This window comes from Balaenoptera physalus (assembly GCF_965194825.1).
Source record: "Balaenoptera physalus genome assembly, chromosome: 6".
Lineage (NCBI taxonomy): Eukaryota > Metazoa > Chordata > Mammalia > Artiodactyla > Balaenopteridae > Balaenoptera > Balaenoptera physalus.
The window spans coordinates 33776483-33795085 of record NC_138885.1 but is presented as its reverse complement, the minus strand read 5'-3'; the positions used below and the strand labels follow the sequence as shown (position 1 = coordinate 33795085).

At 38.9% G+C, this 18603-nt stretch overlaps 1 protein-coding gene across 4 annotated transcripts in view; it reads right to left on the bottom strand.

Moving 5' to 3' along the window:
- Nucleotides 1-18603, bottom strand: part of THSD7B (thrombospondin type 1 domain containing 7B) — a 1195438-nt gene that overhangs the window by 393375 nt on the left and 783460 nt on the right. For all 4 annotated transcript variants that reach the window (XM_082464904.1, XM_082464907.1, XM_082464905.1 and 1 more), the window contains 2 exons: nucleotides 9813-10004; nucleotides 7960-8194 (listed from right to left, as the gene is read on the bottom strand). In XM_082464904.1, coding sequence (XP_082321030.1) covers nucleotides 7960-8194; nucleotides 9813-10004 — 427 coding nt within the window. The remainder of the gene's footprint in view (nucleotides 1-7959; nucleotides 8195-9812; nucleotides 10005-18603) is intronic.

Sequence of the window (18603 nt, the reverse complement as noted above, 5' to 3'; positions counted from 1 at the left end):
AAACTATTAAAAAGGGGTTGTGTTTGGGACATGGGACGTTAAGTGGAACAGGAGGTGGGGGATTCGTTGCTTTCCACCATCATTCCCTCTGTGTTACTTTACTTCTGCTATGGAGCATATTAATACTTTAATTAAGATAAATTAAAACAGAAATGTATATACTCACAGAAAAAGAATTCATTATAATTAATTAAATAAATTAAATTATTAGTAATTTAATAAATAAATTATTGATTATCAATAAATTAATTATTAGTGGCATTATTATTAATCATCCTTAATACACACAAAAAACTGTCTATCAAATAGATCAATTCAATGAACCTAAAAATAGAAAGAAAAAAGAGTGTCTTTCTTTAGAGGATATAGCATTATTTAAACAAGATATTCTGGTAAGGAAAATTTATGTCATACTTTAGTAGAACTAGCAAAAAACACTAAACTCATTCCCAAGTCCTTTATTCGTACCCTGAAAGCTCCTAAAATTAAATTGAACTGCTGTTTATTCTGTCTCCTCTCCAATCTCTCCTGGTATCTAGCTGGAAATGAAAGTACAACATGAGGAATGTCATTTTCCTGTGTGCTCAGCGGGGCAGCAGGGCTTGGGGGTGCAGGGACCCAGCCAGGACACACTCACTCAGACATCCACAAATAGCTCAGAAATTCTTGTGGTGCTGGTTTGGCTTCAGGCTTTCTGGGAGGGTGGCTTATTCTGCAGGGACTTTGTTCACTTTAATTAGCAGTAGGTGTTAATCTCTTTTTTAAAAATGAGGTATAATTGATACAGAAAGAAATGCACTTATTTAATGTGCATAATTTGATGAGTTTGGACATATGCAAACACCTGTGATACCATCTCCACAATCAAGGTAATAGACATATCCAACACCTCCCAAAGTGTTCTTGTGTCTCCTGGTTTTGTTTTTATTTGTGTGTGTGTGTGTGGTGTTAATCTCTTTTGGGGAACTGATATTGCCTACTTTTCAATTTATACTTTATTAACAGCACTCACAATAAATATTCACTGGGCATAATGTCAGCTCCTCGTGACATGGTGCCCTTTCTCTATCTGTGTTCTTCTTCTAGGTCCACAAGCGAGAAACGGTGTCATACCCTCAATGGCAAAGGTCAAGCTCAGGTTACACTGCTTTTATAGAGGCCATGAACTGAGGGCTTGCCTGAAATGTGATTCCTGGTCTGATAGGTGTCAAATATTCTCTTACGAGTGAAACTGTCTTTTTGTTCATTTCTTTTCCCAATAATGTTGACCTTTCCCTTAGAGGTTCAACTTCCTCCTCCCTTCTATTTACATGCTGTCTACCCCTCCCAGGATCATCACATTTCTTTTTTTTTTCTTTCTTTTTTTTTTTTTTATGATTCAATTAAAACATATTTGCATGCAACCTTTCAAAATTACATTTATTTTTTGTATATAGTCCTATCTATACTCTTGAGATAATGTAGATACCAATAAAAGATAAATTAAAAAATGAGAATCAGAACTGTAGGGTTAAAATTGGTTTGAAAAGTCATTTACCCCAACCTCTCATCTGAGATTTTTTGGGTTTTTTTTTTTAATTTTTGAATTTTATTTATTTTTTTATACAGCAGGTTCTTATTAGTCATCAATTTTATACACATCAGTGTATACATGTCAATCCCAATCGCCCAATTCATCCTACCACCATCTCCACACCCCTGCGGCTGTTCCCCCTTGGTGTCCATACGTTTGTTCTCTACATCTGTGTCTCAACTTCTGCCCTGCAAACTGGTTCATCTGTACCATTTTTCTAGGTTCCACATACATGAGTTAATATACGATATTTGTTTTTCTCTTTCTGACATACTTCACTCTGTATGACAGTCTCTAGATCCATCCACATCTCAACAAATGACCCAATTTTGTTCCTTTTTATGGCTGAGTAATATTCCATTGTATATATGTACCACAACTTCTTTATCCATTCATCTGTCGATGGGCATTTAGGTTGCTTCCATGACCTGGCTATTGTAAATAGTGCTGCAATGAACATTTGGGTGCATGTGTCTTTTAGAATTGTGGTTTTCTTTGGGTATATGCCCAGTAGTGGGATTGCTGAATCATATGGTAATTCTATTTTTAGTTTTTTAAGGAACCTCCATACTGTTCTCCATAGTGGCTGTATCAATTTACATTCCCACCAACACTGCAAGAGGGTTCCCTTTTCTCCACACCCTCTCCAGCATTTGCTGTTTGTAGATTTTCTGATGATGCCCATTCTAACTGGTGTGAGGTGATACCTCATTGTTGTCCCAGAGGTCTCTTAGGCGGTCTTCATTTCTTTTCATTCTTTATTCTTTATTCTGTTCCACAGCAGTGAATTCCACCATTCTGTCTTCCAGGTCACTTATCCATTCTTCTGCCTCAGTTATTCTGCCATTGATTCCTTCTAGTGTAGTTTTCATTTCAGTTACTGTATTGTTCATCTCTGTTTGTTTGTTCTTTAATTCTTCTAGGTCTTTGTTAATATTTCTTGCATCTTCTCGATCTTTGCCTCCATCGTTTTTCCGAGGTCCTGGATCATCTTCACTATCATTATTCTGAATTCTTTTTCCGGAAGGTTGCCTATCTCCACTTCATTTAGTTGTTTTTCTGGGGTTTTATCTTGTTCCTTCATCTGGTACATAGCCCTCTGCCTTTTCATCTTGTCTATCTTTCTGTGAATGTGGTTTTTGTTCCACAGGCTGCAGGATTGTAGTTCTTCTTGCTTCTGCTGCCTCCCCTCTGGTGGATGAGGCTATCTAAGAGGCTTGTGCAAGCTTCCTGATGGGAGGGACTGGTGGTGGGTAGAGCTGGGTGTTGCTCTGGTGGGCAGAGCTCAGTCAAACTGTAATCCCCTTGACTGCTGATGGGAGGGGCTGGGCTCCCTCCCTGTTGGTTGTTTGGCCTGAGGCAACCCAACACTGGAGCCTACCTGGTCTCTTTGGTGGGGCTAATGGCAGACTCTGGGAGGGCTCATGTCAAGGAGTACTTCCCAGAACTTCTGCTGCCAGTGTCCTTGTCCCTACGGTGAGCCACAGCCACCGCCCGCCTCTGCAGGAGACCCTCCAACACTAGCAAGTAGGTCTGTTTCAGTCTTCTCTCGGGTCACTGCTCCTTCCCCTGGGTCCCGATGTGCACACTACTTTGTGTGTGCCCTCCAAGAGTGGGGTCTCTGTTTCCCCCAGTCCTGTCAAAGTCCTGCAGTCAAATCCCACCAGCCTTTAAAGTCTGATTCTCTGGGAATTCCTCCTCCCATTGCCGGACCCCAGGTTGGGAAGCCTGACGTGGGGCTCAGAACCTTCACTCCAGTGGGTGGACTTCTGTGGTATAAGTGTTCTCCAGTCTGTGAGTCACCCACCCAGCAGTTATGGGATTTGATTTTACTGTGATTGCACCCCTCCTACCGTCTCATTGTGGCTTCTCCTTTGTCTTTGGATGTGGGGTATCTTTTTTGGTGAGTTCCACTGTCTTCCTGTTGATGATTGGCCAGAAGCTAGTTGTGATTCTGGTGTTCTCAGAAGAGGGAGTGAGAACACGTCCTTCTACTCCGCCACCTTGGTTCGGATCATCACATTTCTAATTTTTATAAATTTACTCTTAATCTCCAAAAATACTCTCCTTGACCATTAGCAACTTATGTGTCCTCCAATTCTAAACACTATAATGTTTATTTTCTGTATTGTTTGTCGTCACTGACTAAAAAAAAAAAAAAAGATTTTGATATCCTCTGCGTTGCTGGTTTTCTGTGTGTGTTTGTGCGTGTGTGCATGCACATGGGCATGCGTTATACATACACTAATTTTGAATGCCTTGATGGTAGAATTCCATCTCATATCATATCTTAAAAATACCAGATCTTAATGCTGTGTAAGTATTTAGTAATGGTAAGTGAATGATTGACAAGTATTCTATGCTGGTGGAGCCTGAAGACAAATCTCTGGGAATATTGGGCAAATTTATCCAGCCATTTTCAAAACAAAACTGAAGCCTTAAAAACCAGGGTAACATATGGATTCATGTTTTAGTGAGTAAACACAGTATGGCTTCTTGCCTTTTGTCATAATTTATACTTCCTGCTCTCATGCAACACTCTGATTCTAGATTGGCAATACTCTTGGTAAAAGGGTGAATACACTTCATCTCAATATATATATTCTCCTGGACTTTCACTGGAGTATTTCATAACGACTGCCTCTTGGTCACCCTGTCGGTTTTAGTTCCTGTGCTGAAATGCATCAAACCGAGCTACAAAGATCTGCCATTTCTCAGTTATGTGTCCATAATCATGAGGCAGACCCTGTGCTCCATCTCCGGGAGCAGTCCTCCAACCCAGGGACTGAGGGACCATCTCAACCTGCCAACTTTTTAAACATTAAATGTGTAAACAGAGCTCGCCATTACTATATCTCACCAAATGCCCAGCGTCCTCCCATGAAAGGCAGAAAGTGTTTTACAGGACCTTTGGATGGTTTTGAGTTGTGTGATTTAAATCTTTATTATTATTTTTTGCACATTGCAACTGAAAAAATAAACATTGGGTAGTGAAACAAAACCAAACAAAATCCCCCAAATATCCCAACAAGCTCTCACTTCTGTCTGAGTTGTGCCCTAGCTAGTCCTTATTTTCTGATATGATCAGTTCTATTACTCATGCTATGGTAACATTCTAACCTATACAATTACATGGAAACCAGAACACCAACCCTGGGAAGCCAGAACTTGCAAGGAATTCTGTGCATCCCAGTGCAGTGGATTTAGAGATAAAACATATTACAATAGCCCATCCAATCCATGGAGACATGCTTCTTTCTTCTACTCTGAAGGCCGCTCTTTCTTTAGGATATTTTCTTTTGCTTTCCTCTTTCTATTGCCATTACCCTCACCCCAAGGATTTCACAAATGGCAGGGAAATTTTTTCCACTGCAATAGCTTTCACATAAAAAAGAGCAAAAGCATATTTTTCTGAAAGGGCAAGGCAAAGGATACCTTCTCTTGCTGATAATCTCACTATTTCACTATGTGCTTCACTGGACCCTAGGTATTATTTTCTTAGCTCAATTAATCTCATTAACCTCAAGAATTTTAATTAACTTTACTTAAGTCAATGCAGGCTCCTCTTGTTTAGCAGGATCGTTTGGAGACATACAGTAAGAATTCAAACTAGGTTAAGTCTGCAGCCTCATTAAAAGTGCAAAAAGTAATCAGTAATGTCTTTCTGTGTGTGTGTGTGTGTGTGTGTGTGTGTGTGTGTGTTAGGGAAAACATCTATGCAATTCATTTTTCTATGTTGGAAAACTGAGTAAAACTGGAGGTTATTCACTGTAATAATATTTTAGTCTTACTTATGTAGATTATCAAATAAAAGCATATGCATTTGTGAATTATGCTTTAAACTATAAACTTTTGGCCCTGTGGTTTTTCTGGTCACAAAATATCATTAAGTTAACATTAGTATAAGCTGATGGGCTCAGAGACTTTAATAAAAAATTGTCATTCAATATAATCATGAGGCTAGACGAGGAAGTAGAGGGCTATTTGAACACATAACCCATCCCCTCATGTCCAAATAGCCTTTAAAGTGTGATGATAATGTATTTGGTAGCTGTTAGCCTCAATTCTAATGTTTCTTTACTAAGAAAAAAAACAAATTACATTCATATCAAGTGGATTTTTCCTGTGGTGGTTCAGAGGTGAAAGTTTTGTGGAAGGGAGAAGATCAGACTTCAGGAATGCTAAATTTTCTCATCACTCTAAAGAATAATAATTTGCTGCGTTTCACATAGCATTTATTCCTATACCTAAGCTATATTTATTTCTATTTGTATATTCAAGCTAATATTTCATGCATCTCTTTTTAAGCAGTTGAAAATTTACATCATAAAAATGAGCATTATCAGGGCTGCAGTCCTTCTCAAGATAAAAGGAGTTCTCTTGTCTGCATAATACCTTTATAAGCCTTTTAGGATTGTACCATAACCCCATGAATTAGACTATCACCTGATCCAAGTGATATGCAAACATTATGGTCCATGTTTGCCTATATCGCCCATTGACCCAATCGGTCCACATGGTATTATGGATACCAGGTAAGTTGAAACACACAAGTGATATAAATTGATGCTCCAAAAAGATCACAAGCAATTTAGAGTTGGATGCTAAAGCAGAAATAACATTTATGAGTTAATAAGAGCAGAAGGTCATACGTATGATCTGTTCATTACTCTTCAAGGTAGTCCCCTTTGCCAAACTTTATCATGGTAGATAAAATATTTTTTCTTAAAGCAAAGGATAAATGTCAGCTTCTCAAACTTCTGCAATTCATATCCATTCCCTGTCAAACCCTTTTACTTTCCTACACACAGGTCTAATTAATTCATGACTTCTAAAAACGTTTATGGACAAGAGCTACATGCCAGATACTGTTCTAAAATCTGCAGTGGCAATAATGAAGGCCATCCAGCCCCAGCCCTCTGGAAGCCACATTTAGGAGGAGAAAAAGAGGAAGTCTTACTGACTGTGCTTCACTTCAAGTCACAGGCATCTTCCCTTGCATTTTCATAGCCACCTGCTCATCACAAGCTCCAAAACCAGCTGTATCTGGCCAGTCTGCCCTATATCTGCCATTAGCAGTTCGTTTCCTTAACTGAGCTTCTATGACTTTCCTTACACACAGCTGAAGTGGCTTCCATGGCAGTGTGGATAAGGCCCAGAGACCGTCATCATGGGGCCCCCAAGATGAAATTAATCAGGTGTTTGAGTTGCCCACGACAGCAACACAAATTGGACTGAATTAGGCAGAAGAGCAAATGTAGTTGCCTATGTTGCCAGGAAAGGCAGGAGTGCACTTAGCGGGGCTGGGACCAGGGCTTGATGATGCCAGGATTTGTTCTGCTTCAGTTTCTGCCTCTTTCTGAGCATGGGCTTTACTCTCTCCTCCTGCTTTTTCCACCAGGCATGACCGTGGCTATGGCAACTCTCCACCCATATACTTAGAACATCATGGAGAGAAAGAAGAGAGGGTTTCATTTTCCCAACTTAAAGATTCCGGGGAAACAGCTCTAAGTTGCCTAGTTTGTGACACTAGACCAAAGCTTGCACCAGCCCATCCTGGTGACCCACTACTACTGTGGCTGGAGTAGGGGTCTTTCATCACTCGAAGGGAACTAGTTCAAACATGGCCACTTGGAAATCTCTACGGACAGGCCAGTTACCCAGTCTCTGTATATAACTTAGGTGCCTTACATTTTCTTTTCCATGAGCCTTCCTGCATGGACTTGAGGAAGAGTTATGTCTTCTCATTTGTTCTAGAGAAGAAAATCCCACAGCTGAGTTCACCTGTCAATTACTCTTTTTCCTCCATCACTTGCAATTGTTCCTGACCCTTTTTGATATCTATATACTAGTCCTCATGTCCAAATTCTCCTACAGTTTTTTAAAAATTTACATCTCCATGTGCAGAGTATAGCAGGTATGAGATTGTAAACCTACTTGAGGGCATGGATTAGTCTATTCAAAATGTCTATATGGATTTATTGCTCACTGCAGACAAGGTCAATGAGATCTAAAGAACAGTATAACATGGCCCCATATTTTCAAAGTGCATGACCTACCTTGTTGTGGACCTAGTCTTTATGTGATTGAAAAAGAGCCCAAAATATTGATATCAGCTCTAGAAAGTTTGATTACTCAAGCAGATTCAATATTTGTGGGCATTATATTTACTGTTCTCCATTAATTAATGCATACATAACAAAAAAGTGTCTACCTTTGGTTGAGGCACTTTTTTTAGTCTTTAAGAGTCAAATAAAACAAAACAAAACAAAAATCTCTTACTCTAGCACAGACTGAGACATATTCAGTGCATGAAAAATGTTTTTGACTAAAAATACTCAACTATGCAATAGTCCTATGCACTTACAATTAGTTATTGATAATACCTTTTTGTCATCACTTGTCCCACGTGACTCTTGACACAGAAGACCTTCCGCATCTGAATGCCCACACCACACGTAGCTTCTCCATTCCAGCCAATGGTTGCATTAAGGGCAGTTACCAATGTGTCTTCAGAACAGGGGCCCCAAGCTGATGTCTCCCAGTAGAGTTGCATACAGGAATGGTCATTGCACGAACGATATTCTTGGAGGGCCTGACTAGGGGGGCATGGTTTTCCACCTGCAAAAATCAAAATAAAAAAGAATACAGAGTTGTTGCTGTTATTACCATGTTGCTGCTGCTGTTGTTACTGTCATTCTTATTTTTTGTTGTTTTTACTGTTTTAATGGTCTAGAAAGACAGCATTTTGATACAATCTTCCAAAGGCCTGGGCCACCGCACCCCGCTTCTGATGCTATGGTCATGGTTCTTTTATCCTGAGGACAATACATTGCACCCTTCTCTCCTCAGTAACAGGCAACGGTATGCCAATTAGATTTTAAAAATCAGTTGATTCTACCGCTCACCTCTGCATCATGTATCTCTGAGATAAACTCCAAAGAAATCTGCTTTTATTTTAGTATGATTATGCCTACATAAATTAGTCAGTTAGATATAATAGCCCATGACCTTGAAGTGATATAAGATCAAACACAAATACTCAGACACACACATTACCTACATATGGTCTCTCTTTCCTAAGACAGTATTATTTTTCTCAGAGAACCACTTTAAGACATCCATCCTCCCTCAAGCAGTGCATTTTACTGCAGTTTGAGAAATCCAGAAATCTCTCTTAAATTTTGGCAGGAGACAGCCCATCCTTAAACTCTGAAATAATATCTGACAATGTGTTATACACTGGCAGGGAGACCAGACAGATGTGCAGCCTTACACTCTTGGGTGAGTCAGACAATCAGATTTCATTACTATCTTTTCTTTCACAATTTTATATCCATGTCAAAACTGGTATTTATCTAAAGTATTGATTTTATTCCTACTCTCCCACACTACAATGTTTTATTCAGTGGGCCAAATGCTCGGGAAGACTTGTGACCTTAGTTTTGTTACTCTTGTTATTTTTTTCCCCATTATATTGACTTTTTTCTCCTTCCAGAAATATAACAGACAAGAGGGGGAGGCCACTGCACTTTAAGAATATGAAAATTTTCATTCCTCTTGACCCTGGCCCCATTTCTTAGGACCACAGACAGAATCTTGTCTAAAAAGGAGTCCCTCAAAGCCAGTGGCCATATTGCTCTGCTGCCCCAGCTGAGCTGTCGGCAGACGAAGCCAAGGGAGGGCCTGAAAGAAATGAAATGACGTATGTGTCTGGGGACAGAGACCATTGCTTTAAATGACAGGAACAGCTGCTTCTCTAATTTGTTCTGAAGTCACCCGTTTATATCCCCATAGCACCTTTTAGCTTCTTGAAAGCCGTTTTCACAGCCTTCATCTTTTCCCCTCTCACCACATGCCAGCCTGACAGAGCAGGAAATGAGGACATACAGATCAGGTAGTCTGCCAATGTTAGTGGCAGCTCCCAGTCAAGAAGCCATGTCTCTTGATTCCTAATTTAGAATTCGTTTTACCAGACATATTCCAATTATGTTCCCAACTGCCTGAGCAATCTGAAGCTGGATGTGTATCAACCAAGCCTTGTTTCCTGCCCTAAAAAAGTATAATGAAAACTGACGTCCACCTGATTGCCATGGCCTGTACATAGTATGGGCTAAAACAAGTCATAGACATATGGGAACCCAGCATAGATAAACTAGAGGATTAGAGAGAAAAGGCGTGCATGGAAAGCAAACTGTTCATTTGGATTTAGGGAACAGAAACCTTTCCTATTACTCACCTTCTCCAGCCAACGCCAGGATAGTCCTTGACCTGGTCTGTTTCCCATCGGAGTTTTTATTTGAACAAGACTGGGAGCAGGACGACCACTCTGTCCACTCGCTCAGCACACAATCCATCCGGCAGGGAATTTCACACACCATCTGCTCAGGAGGAGGAGATGCTGGGCAGAGAGTCCCTGACACATCTTCTCCTGTAGTCAACCAGAGCAAGACAGATGTCGATTAATGTAAAATCGAGGCCAGTCCCAGGAACATTTAGGTTCATTGCTTCCTCTATTACTTCAGTTTAGCTTAGAAGACTTCACTTCACTGGTGTCTCTAAACCAATAACATACAAAAACCTGATTTTTTTTCAGCCATTCATAATATTTATTTCAAGAAAAACTGTCAAGAGATAATTTGGCATTTGGAAAGGTAGATACAGCATCAAAACTGCCATTTGTCATCCTTCCCAGGTACAAGTGGGCTTCCTTCAGGAACAATTTAGCCATGGATGGCTGGAGACAGACAGGATTGACATGTTATGGACAACCATGTGTAACAGGTACATGTATTTCTGCAAAATGGGAGTCAGAGGAGTCTTTTGGCCTGAAAAACACAATTTATGTCGAGCAATCTATTCAGCAGCCCCCCGCAAATTATCAGTCTAATTTTTTGCTGGGTGCTTTCACCTCCAAATATGTTACCTTAAGCGAGATTACCACACAGTGATACTTTTATTCTGTTTGTGCACAGTGGTAAATGTGCACAATGGAAATGAATCTGTGGCTAAAATTATATAATGTGTTGAGATAAAAGTTGAAAGCAAGTCCAAAATTTTCCCTAATCTATTCCCTCTTTGAATGATGTGATGAATTAGTGCAACCAAAATACATACACACACACACACACACACACACACACACACACACACATGTATATATGATAATGGGGGATGGAGTTTTACAATTATCAATAACAGACAAGACTAAAGGGCTCATTTCTAAGTTGCTTTTCCATATCTCAAATGATTACAATGAATTTTTTCTAAGCTCTCTTTTAGGTTACTTATTCACCATTTTTAGAATTCAAATGTTTTTCTTTATAGCTAACAATTCAACTCTTACTATGCCCCCCCCATTCACAGTCACCTCATAAATACAGAAGGCATGAAGAATAGTAAAACCATTTATGGTTTGAAGCAACAACATGAAATGCAGAATGGCAACTCTAGGAGACAGGTAGTTTTGTCTTTGTGACTTTATGCCCATGGAATTCTCCTGTCATAATCTGTCTGACACAAAAAATAACTAATATTTATGCAGTATCTCCCTTGTGCCAGGCACTGTCCTTATAAGATGCTCTTATAGACAGGGTTGACTCATCTTCTTTTATAGATGAGGAGTCAGTGGCTCTGGAAGGAAAACTTGCTCAGGGTCACACAGGCCTGAGTTGGGAAGCAAATGAAAACTTTCTGACTCCAGAAATTCTGGTTTCCCCATTAGACATATTGTGTCTAATTCCAAGAGATGGATATTCCTTTTCAGAGGAAGTAAATAAAACAAGCTGACAGTGAGCAAGACTGCCTGGAGGAGAAGCTAGTGCCCTCCTAAGATCTGCATTCATATTTGTAAATGAGGCCAGGCTCACTGCCCTTGAGGTACAAATAAAACTTTTCAAGCATATTATGAGAAGTAATGGAGATTCTAGCAGATAATCGAGCTGAAAGACCAGTTCCAATCACTCTTTTCAGTCTCAATCTATTTTCAGGTTGAGTCCGCACTGTATTGTACATGCAAACATGCACACGGATGTGCAAGGACGCACATGCGCGCGCACACACACACACACACCCCCTATACAGCTTAGGGGGAGTGCTTTCCCAAGTACAGAAGTAGGCAGGTCAAACTAAACATACAAACTATATCTAATCAAAATTCAATTTCCACATCTGTGAATATTATGAGGATAATTTTTTACAGAAAAACACTTTAAAGCAGTGTCTTGCAAAGAACATTTTGATGAATAAGAGATATTTGAAGAGCTCTTCCTTTAAACAGTGGGGGGAAAGCTGAGACGTCCTAGATTAAAAGAGTAAAATTGGTCTCACCACTGGAGAGTAGTGTGTGTTGAAAATGCCAATTGCCATGTAAACTTCCTTCAATGGAAATGGTATGCAGTATTTTTCAGTCTTATTTGACCAACGGCCATCCTTTTTTTGGGAGCACCTCTCCCAGAAATGGTATTTTTATTAACATAGTTTGAGAAAACCCTGCCTTCAAGAGTTACAAAATTATCAACTACTATTTGATGAGCATATACCATGTCCAAGGCATATAATGGCATAAATATAAGTGAAGATACTACGATTTATCCCCCTAGAACTCATGATTAGTAACAGAGATGAGCTATAAATACATAAAGATAAAACCTAGTCCAAAAGTAAATGTCAAGTTGCAAATGTGTGTTTTAAATAAAGAATGCTGTAGTGATTTAGGGAAGAGAAGGACCTCTGGGGAACTAGTCTGAGAACAGAAGGCTTACAACAAGGAGAAAGAGACAGGGTGAGAATTGGTGGCAATCAGGGAGGGCATGCCAGTCAATGCAACTGTCAACAAAGGTATAATGACGGGAGAATACAAGGTATGTGGAAGACTGTTAATCCTGAAGCTGCCTGAGGAGAAGAGAAAGCCCATGTTGGAAGAGTTGTTTGACATCAAATTCTGAATAACTTAGACGGACACACCAATTTTGTTCTATTTCCGCCTTCCTTCAGTTCCCAAACGCTCAGGTTTCCCGTTACCTAAATTTAACTTCCTCCCCAGTCATCCATCATTCAGCACCCTTAGTATCCACTTCTGGTGCTGGGATGCTTTTTAAAACCTAAGCTTTCCCATAAACTGATATATCCATTTCCACAGTGCAGTGAAATGTCAATACTCCCACCAACACCTTGATAGCTTGTCGATATGGACTAATTTGGAAATGTGAGCAATCAGATAAGTTATTCTTTAGCGAAGCCAAGCTAATAGTCATGGGCAGGCTCTTCAATTCTTGTGTGAGCTATTTTATAAGAAATCTTGCCAAAGAAAAGCTGCACAATGGGATCCTAGTCACAGGTGGCCTAGCCAGACACAGTTAAGTATCTGAAGGTGAAGCCCAGCACCACTTATCCTCTTGAGCATATCACTTAACTTCTTTGAATCTCAGTTTTATCTCATCTGCAATAATGAAATAATAACACTTACTTTTCAGAGATAGTCTAGGGATTATAAATCACTTATACAACAAACACAGCAGGGTGTCCAACAACAGAGGGAGGACTCAATATAGAGGAACCTTTAAAACCTTTTAAAAAATGTTGTTTGGGGCTTCCCTGGTGGCTCAGCGGTTAAGAATCCACCTGCCAATGCAGGGGACACGGGTTCGGGCCCTGGTCCGGGAAGATCCCACATGCCGCGGAGCAACTAAGCCCGTGCGCCACAACTACTGAGCCTGCGCTCTAGAGCCTGCAAGCCACAACTACTGAGCCTGCGTGCTGCAACTACTGAAGCCTGCGCACCTAGAGCCCGTGTTCCACAACAAGAGAAGCCACTGCAATGAGAAGCCCACGCACCGCAACGAAGAGCAGCCCCGCTCGCCGCAACTAGAGAAAGCCCGCGTGCAGCAACGAAGACCCAACACAGAGAAAGAAAGAAAGGATGGAAGGAAGGAAAGAAAGAAAAAAAAATGTTGCTTGCAAAGATGTACACCATCAAAACCCAACGGCATTCTTGATCTAAAAACTCTAGATACTTATGCCATAACCATGGAAAGCACTTGCTTTACTGTGCATATATGGGTACAAATAACCACCAACAACTTCACAGACGAGTTCACATAATATATAAAGACTGCTTATAATTATCCAGATCATTTTATTTATATGTGGCTCATCTAAACCATTTAAGAGCCAAAAATAAAGCCCTTGAGCCTGCATAACCTCATCTGCCCATCTACATTGGTAATAATGATCTTCCTATTGCACAGAGAGAACTCATTTCAAAAGAAGAGCATTTATACTTTCTTGTTTTCATTTTCATGGATGGATCAATGAGACCAACTGAAATCTCAGGCAAGTGTGGAAAATAAAGCAGCACGTGGGACAGAAACTTAGTCATTAAAAGTGATTTTCACAAGCTCTTATAATCTAATGTTACAAAAAATTGAGTATATTTAAGAGGGAAATTGAATTCATCTTTCAAGAAGACTCTAAGATTACTCCCAGTTCTTACCACACTCCCTGGGATCAATAATGACAAACTCCACATTCTCTCCTCACAGAGTAGACTTACTTAAACCAATTGTGATTCTGAAAATATGGGATATGGTGCTGCTCCAACCTTGTCACTCACGATTTTTTAATAATTTAATATGGTGAAATCCACATTACATAAAATTAAACATTTTATTTTTTATTTTTATTATTATTATTTTTTGGCCGTGAGGCATGCGGGATCTTAGTTCCCCGACCAGAGATCGAACCCGTGCCCCCCGCAGTGGAAGTGTGGAGTCCTAACCACTGGACCGTCAGGGAAGTCCAAAGTTAACCATTTTAGAGTAAACACTTCAGCGGCATTTAGTAAATCACGATGTTTTGGCAACTACCACCTCTTATCTAGTTTCAAAACGTTTCATTACTCCAAAGTAAAACCCTTTACCCATTAAGCAGTTTCTCCCCATTACTTCCTCCCTCAGACCCTGACAGCCAACAATTACTGTTCTATCTCTACAGATTTATCTATTCTGAATAGTTTATGTCAGTGGAATCATATAAGTTGTGATTTTTTGCATCTGGGTTCTTTCACTTAGCATAATATTCTGGAGGCTCATGAATGTTGTAGTATATATCACTACTTCATTTCATTTTATGATGGAATAATGTTCCACTGTATATATATACCAAGATTTGTTTATCCATTCATCCAAACTCATACTTGTTTGAGTCCCTGAGTTCAATTATTTATATATATACCTAGGGATGGAATTGCAGGGTCATATTCATCACTCAGTTTTGTTTGTCTGTGATTCTGGAGACCCTGGCATAGATGACCAGACTAGGGCCTGGCCCTAGTTCATACTACTGTTCTCATGCTTGCCAATTCCTGGCTAAAAACAACAGTTCTTAGATGAGAGAAAGAAAGATTCTTTTCTTTTTTTTTTTTTAAGTATAGTTTATTTACAATGTTGTGGAAGTTTCAGGTACAGCAAAGTGATTCAATTATATATATATATATATATTCTTTTCCAGATTCTTTTCCATTATAGGTTATTACAAGATACTGAATATAGCTCCCTGTACTAAACAGTAGGTCCTTGTTATCTATTTTATATATAGTAGTGTGTATCTGTTAATACCAAACTCCTAATTTATCCCTCCCCCTGCCTTTTCCCTTTTGGTAACCATAAGTGTGTTTTCTATGTCTGTGAGTCTATTTCTGTTTTGTAAATAAGTTCATTTGTATCATTTTTTTTTAGATTCCAAATATAACTGATATCATATGACATCTCTCTTTCTCTGTCTGACTTACTTCACTTAGTATGATAACCTCTAGGTCCACCTGAGAGAAACCTTCTTGAACATATGAATAAACTCAGGATTCCCTAAAAAATGCTTCTTTTTCAGGTTCAAATGTATACGGTACTTAAAGTATAAATAGCTCATGACAGACTCTCTTTGGCTACTGGTCAAGCAACCATGTAAATTTAACACCAATGTAGCTTTCAGATTTTGGGCTTTCCACATCAACCTAATGTTTAAACCATACCTATGCTATATACTTTATCCTGTGGCTTTCTTTGTTTTATAATCCTAAGGAACTAGAATTTAGTATTATGAGCTACCATCTCTCTTTTGTAATGATAGAAGAAACAGCTATAATTCTTAGTTTTCTAACCTATACTGTAAGTGTCCAAAATTAGAAAAGTTATAGACAAAATAGAAAGAGAAACCCAGATACCCACAAATCTACAGTCATATTTTTAAAGTAGACCAGCATTTTATCATTATACACACTTCAAACTACCTTATCTTCCAAAAATAATGCAATATGGGTACTTTGTCGATATTTCTCTTGTGTGTTATCACACTCTCTATGGAAAATAATGAAGCAGTTATCAGAAATACATGTCATAAAATTTTATGTCCTATTTAAATCTCAGAAAAGAATGTCAATAAACGTTGATTCAACACCTGCCGACAGCTGAGTAAGATGTCAACGGATGGTACATAGCAAATTTACTGGAATTCATATGCACTTAATTCCATTTTTTAAATTTAAATATCTCCCTAAATGCAAGTAGTTTCTGGCCACTTCTGGACTAGGGGCCCTAATCAGCTAAGGAAATGTTTATATTTCAAACCAATAAAATATGAAAGAAAGCTAAGGGCTAAACAGAAGTCATGTGCAATTATGCAATGTCAACAATTCAATTAATGTTTCTGCTTGCTGATTTTACCATTTGAAGTGTATTTGTCTATCTAGTTTGCACATATAGGAAGGCAAATTTTAAAAATCTGATGTTAAGTATTATCATATTTATAATAACAGAAACAACAACTGCAATAACAAAATGGCATCAACATGTGATGTTTGGGAAAGCACAGAGTGGGCTATATACTCTGAGCAAACCATATTGTCTACTGAATATCCATATTGACATCATTAGTTAGGTACTATGGTCACACCTAAGGTACAGAGAGGTTAAAAATACTTGCTCAAGAGTCACATGGCTTGTACATGGCTGAGCTAGAACTAGAAAACATACCTGTTAGACATTACAAGCTATATTCTTAACTCTTTTGCTATATTGCATCCTGGTTCATATCTCACATATGTCTTTCTCATTACATTACTTTTAGCTGATGCCAAACCACAAAGAAGGGATTCTATACAATTCATTGGCAGCTAGCCAGTAAATTTAGTATTGGAAAAAATAAGCCGAAAGGAGTGAGCAGTTCCTTGATTATCTAGGAACTGCATCATAAGATGAGGCAGAATAGGGCAATACTTTTCAAAAACAGAAAAGATAAGCAGATGAAGAAGAGTTCAGAATGGAGAGATGGAAGATTAAGATAGAACGCAAGACCAAATAGGAACAGGTATGGACATTCAGCAAAAACAGTACAATGTATGAGTAGATAAATGACACAAACACAAGCAAAAAATATAATGATGTAAAGATGCTCACAAAGTGAAAAACAACAAAACTCTAATAGTTGATAAAAGGAAAAACAAGAGAGAACATAAGTGCAAAGGCTAAAATAAACATAGTGGAAAATTCAAACAAACGTTAAAAGGAAAAGACTTTAGGAAAGCAATAATAACAGCTAAAAATAAGAAAACAGTATTTCCAAGGTAAAGATGTTTACAAAAGTCAGAAGTTAGCTGAAATTGCACCTAATGGCAGGTGAGTTGTTTGTTCAGAAGCCTAACTGACCAGCTATCTGAAGTTCCTCAGCATACAAAAATATAATAGCAGCTCACACCTTGATCACTTAGAATGTACCCAGCATAATGTTACATTTTACACCTATTTATTAACTCATTTAAACATCAACAATAGTAAACAAAAAAGCATCAATAATAGTAAACATGTATATTGTACATAATAGATGTTAGTGATTACTCTAAGTGAATTACATATATCAACTCATTTAGACGTCACAACAAAACTATGAGGTAAGAATTACCATTATGTTCATTATACATATGAGAATATTAAGTCTTAGGTAAATTAAAATTACCTGCCCAAAGCCAAACGCAAGTGAAATGCTGGAGCTTGAATTTGGACCTGGGCAACGTGGCTCTAGAGTCCATTTCTTAAATACAATGCTTTATTGACATGCATTGCTTCTACTCACTGTCAGGACAATATATACACCCAGCTACACAAAACCCGATCTAGCAGAGAATCAGTCAAGTGTAAAGCATCCCAACATCTTTAGCTCATGAATCCTGTGTGTTACTCAGGGTGAGAGAAGATGCAAAACAGCAGAAACAGTGTATGATTTAGGAGCAAACTACAATTGCTCAAAAAAAAAAAAAAATCCAGGTAAAATCTAATAAAATGTCTCAGTGGGGAAATGTCACATTTTCTTGGTCTCAGTCACACATTCCAGGGGGAAGTAACCACTATTTTATGTGTGTGGGAAAGGTCTGAAAATTACACACTTAGGTTTACAAAAAAATAACTATGTAGTTCTGTTTTTGACACCTACCAAAATGGGACCTTGAAAAAAAAAATTTCTTTTTTTTTCTAACAATGACATCAATTTGCTCACAAGCCCTAATTTCTGGTTGGTAGCCAGGGCCAGATGGGAGTTGGGGAAGGAGGTGGGGAACAGAAATATATCCATTTAAAGTAACTCAGCACCTCATGATCAAACTAAATCTTTTCAAAGTTAACTCAGTCTCAGTTTCTCAACGTTCCTCCCTCTCCTTTCGTCCCTTCTCTTTGGGTGGCAGCTGAGTGTAAGAGGAACGTCTGTTTCAAAGTTACACATTCTCCCTTGAATTCAGCTGGTTCCCTACTGAGCTATTTCCATCACCTTGGTCTTTGTGTATCATTACCTAGTCTTTGAAGGTGCATCTGCATCCTCTGCTAATTTCTAGGGTCCCTGTCACAGCTTCTGATTTTCTAATCCACACACTTTATACTCACCTAGGCCTGACTCCAAGCTAGTCCCAGTTTCCTGGGGCAGTCAACACCTCCACTTCCCACAGTGGGGCATGATTTCAGGATCGCCCCCAGGTTATAAATAAACTGGGG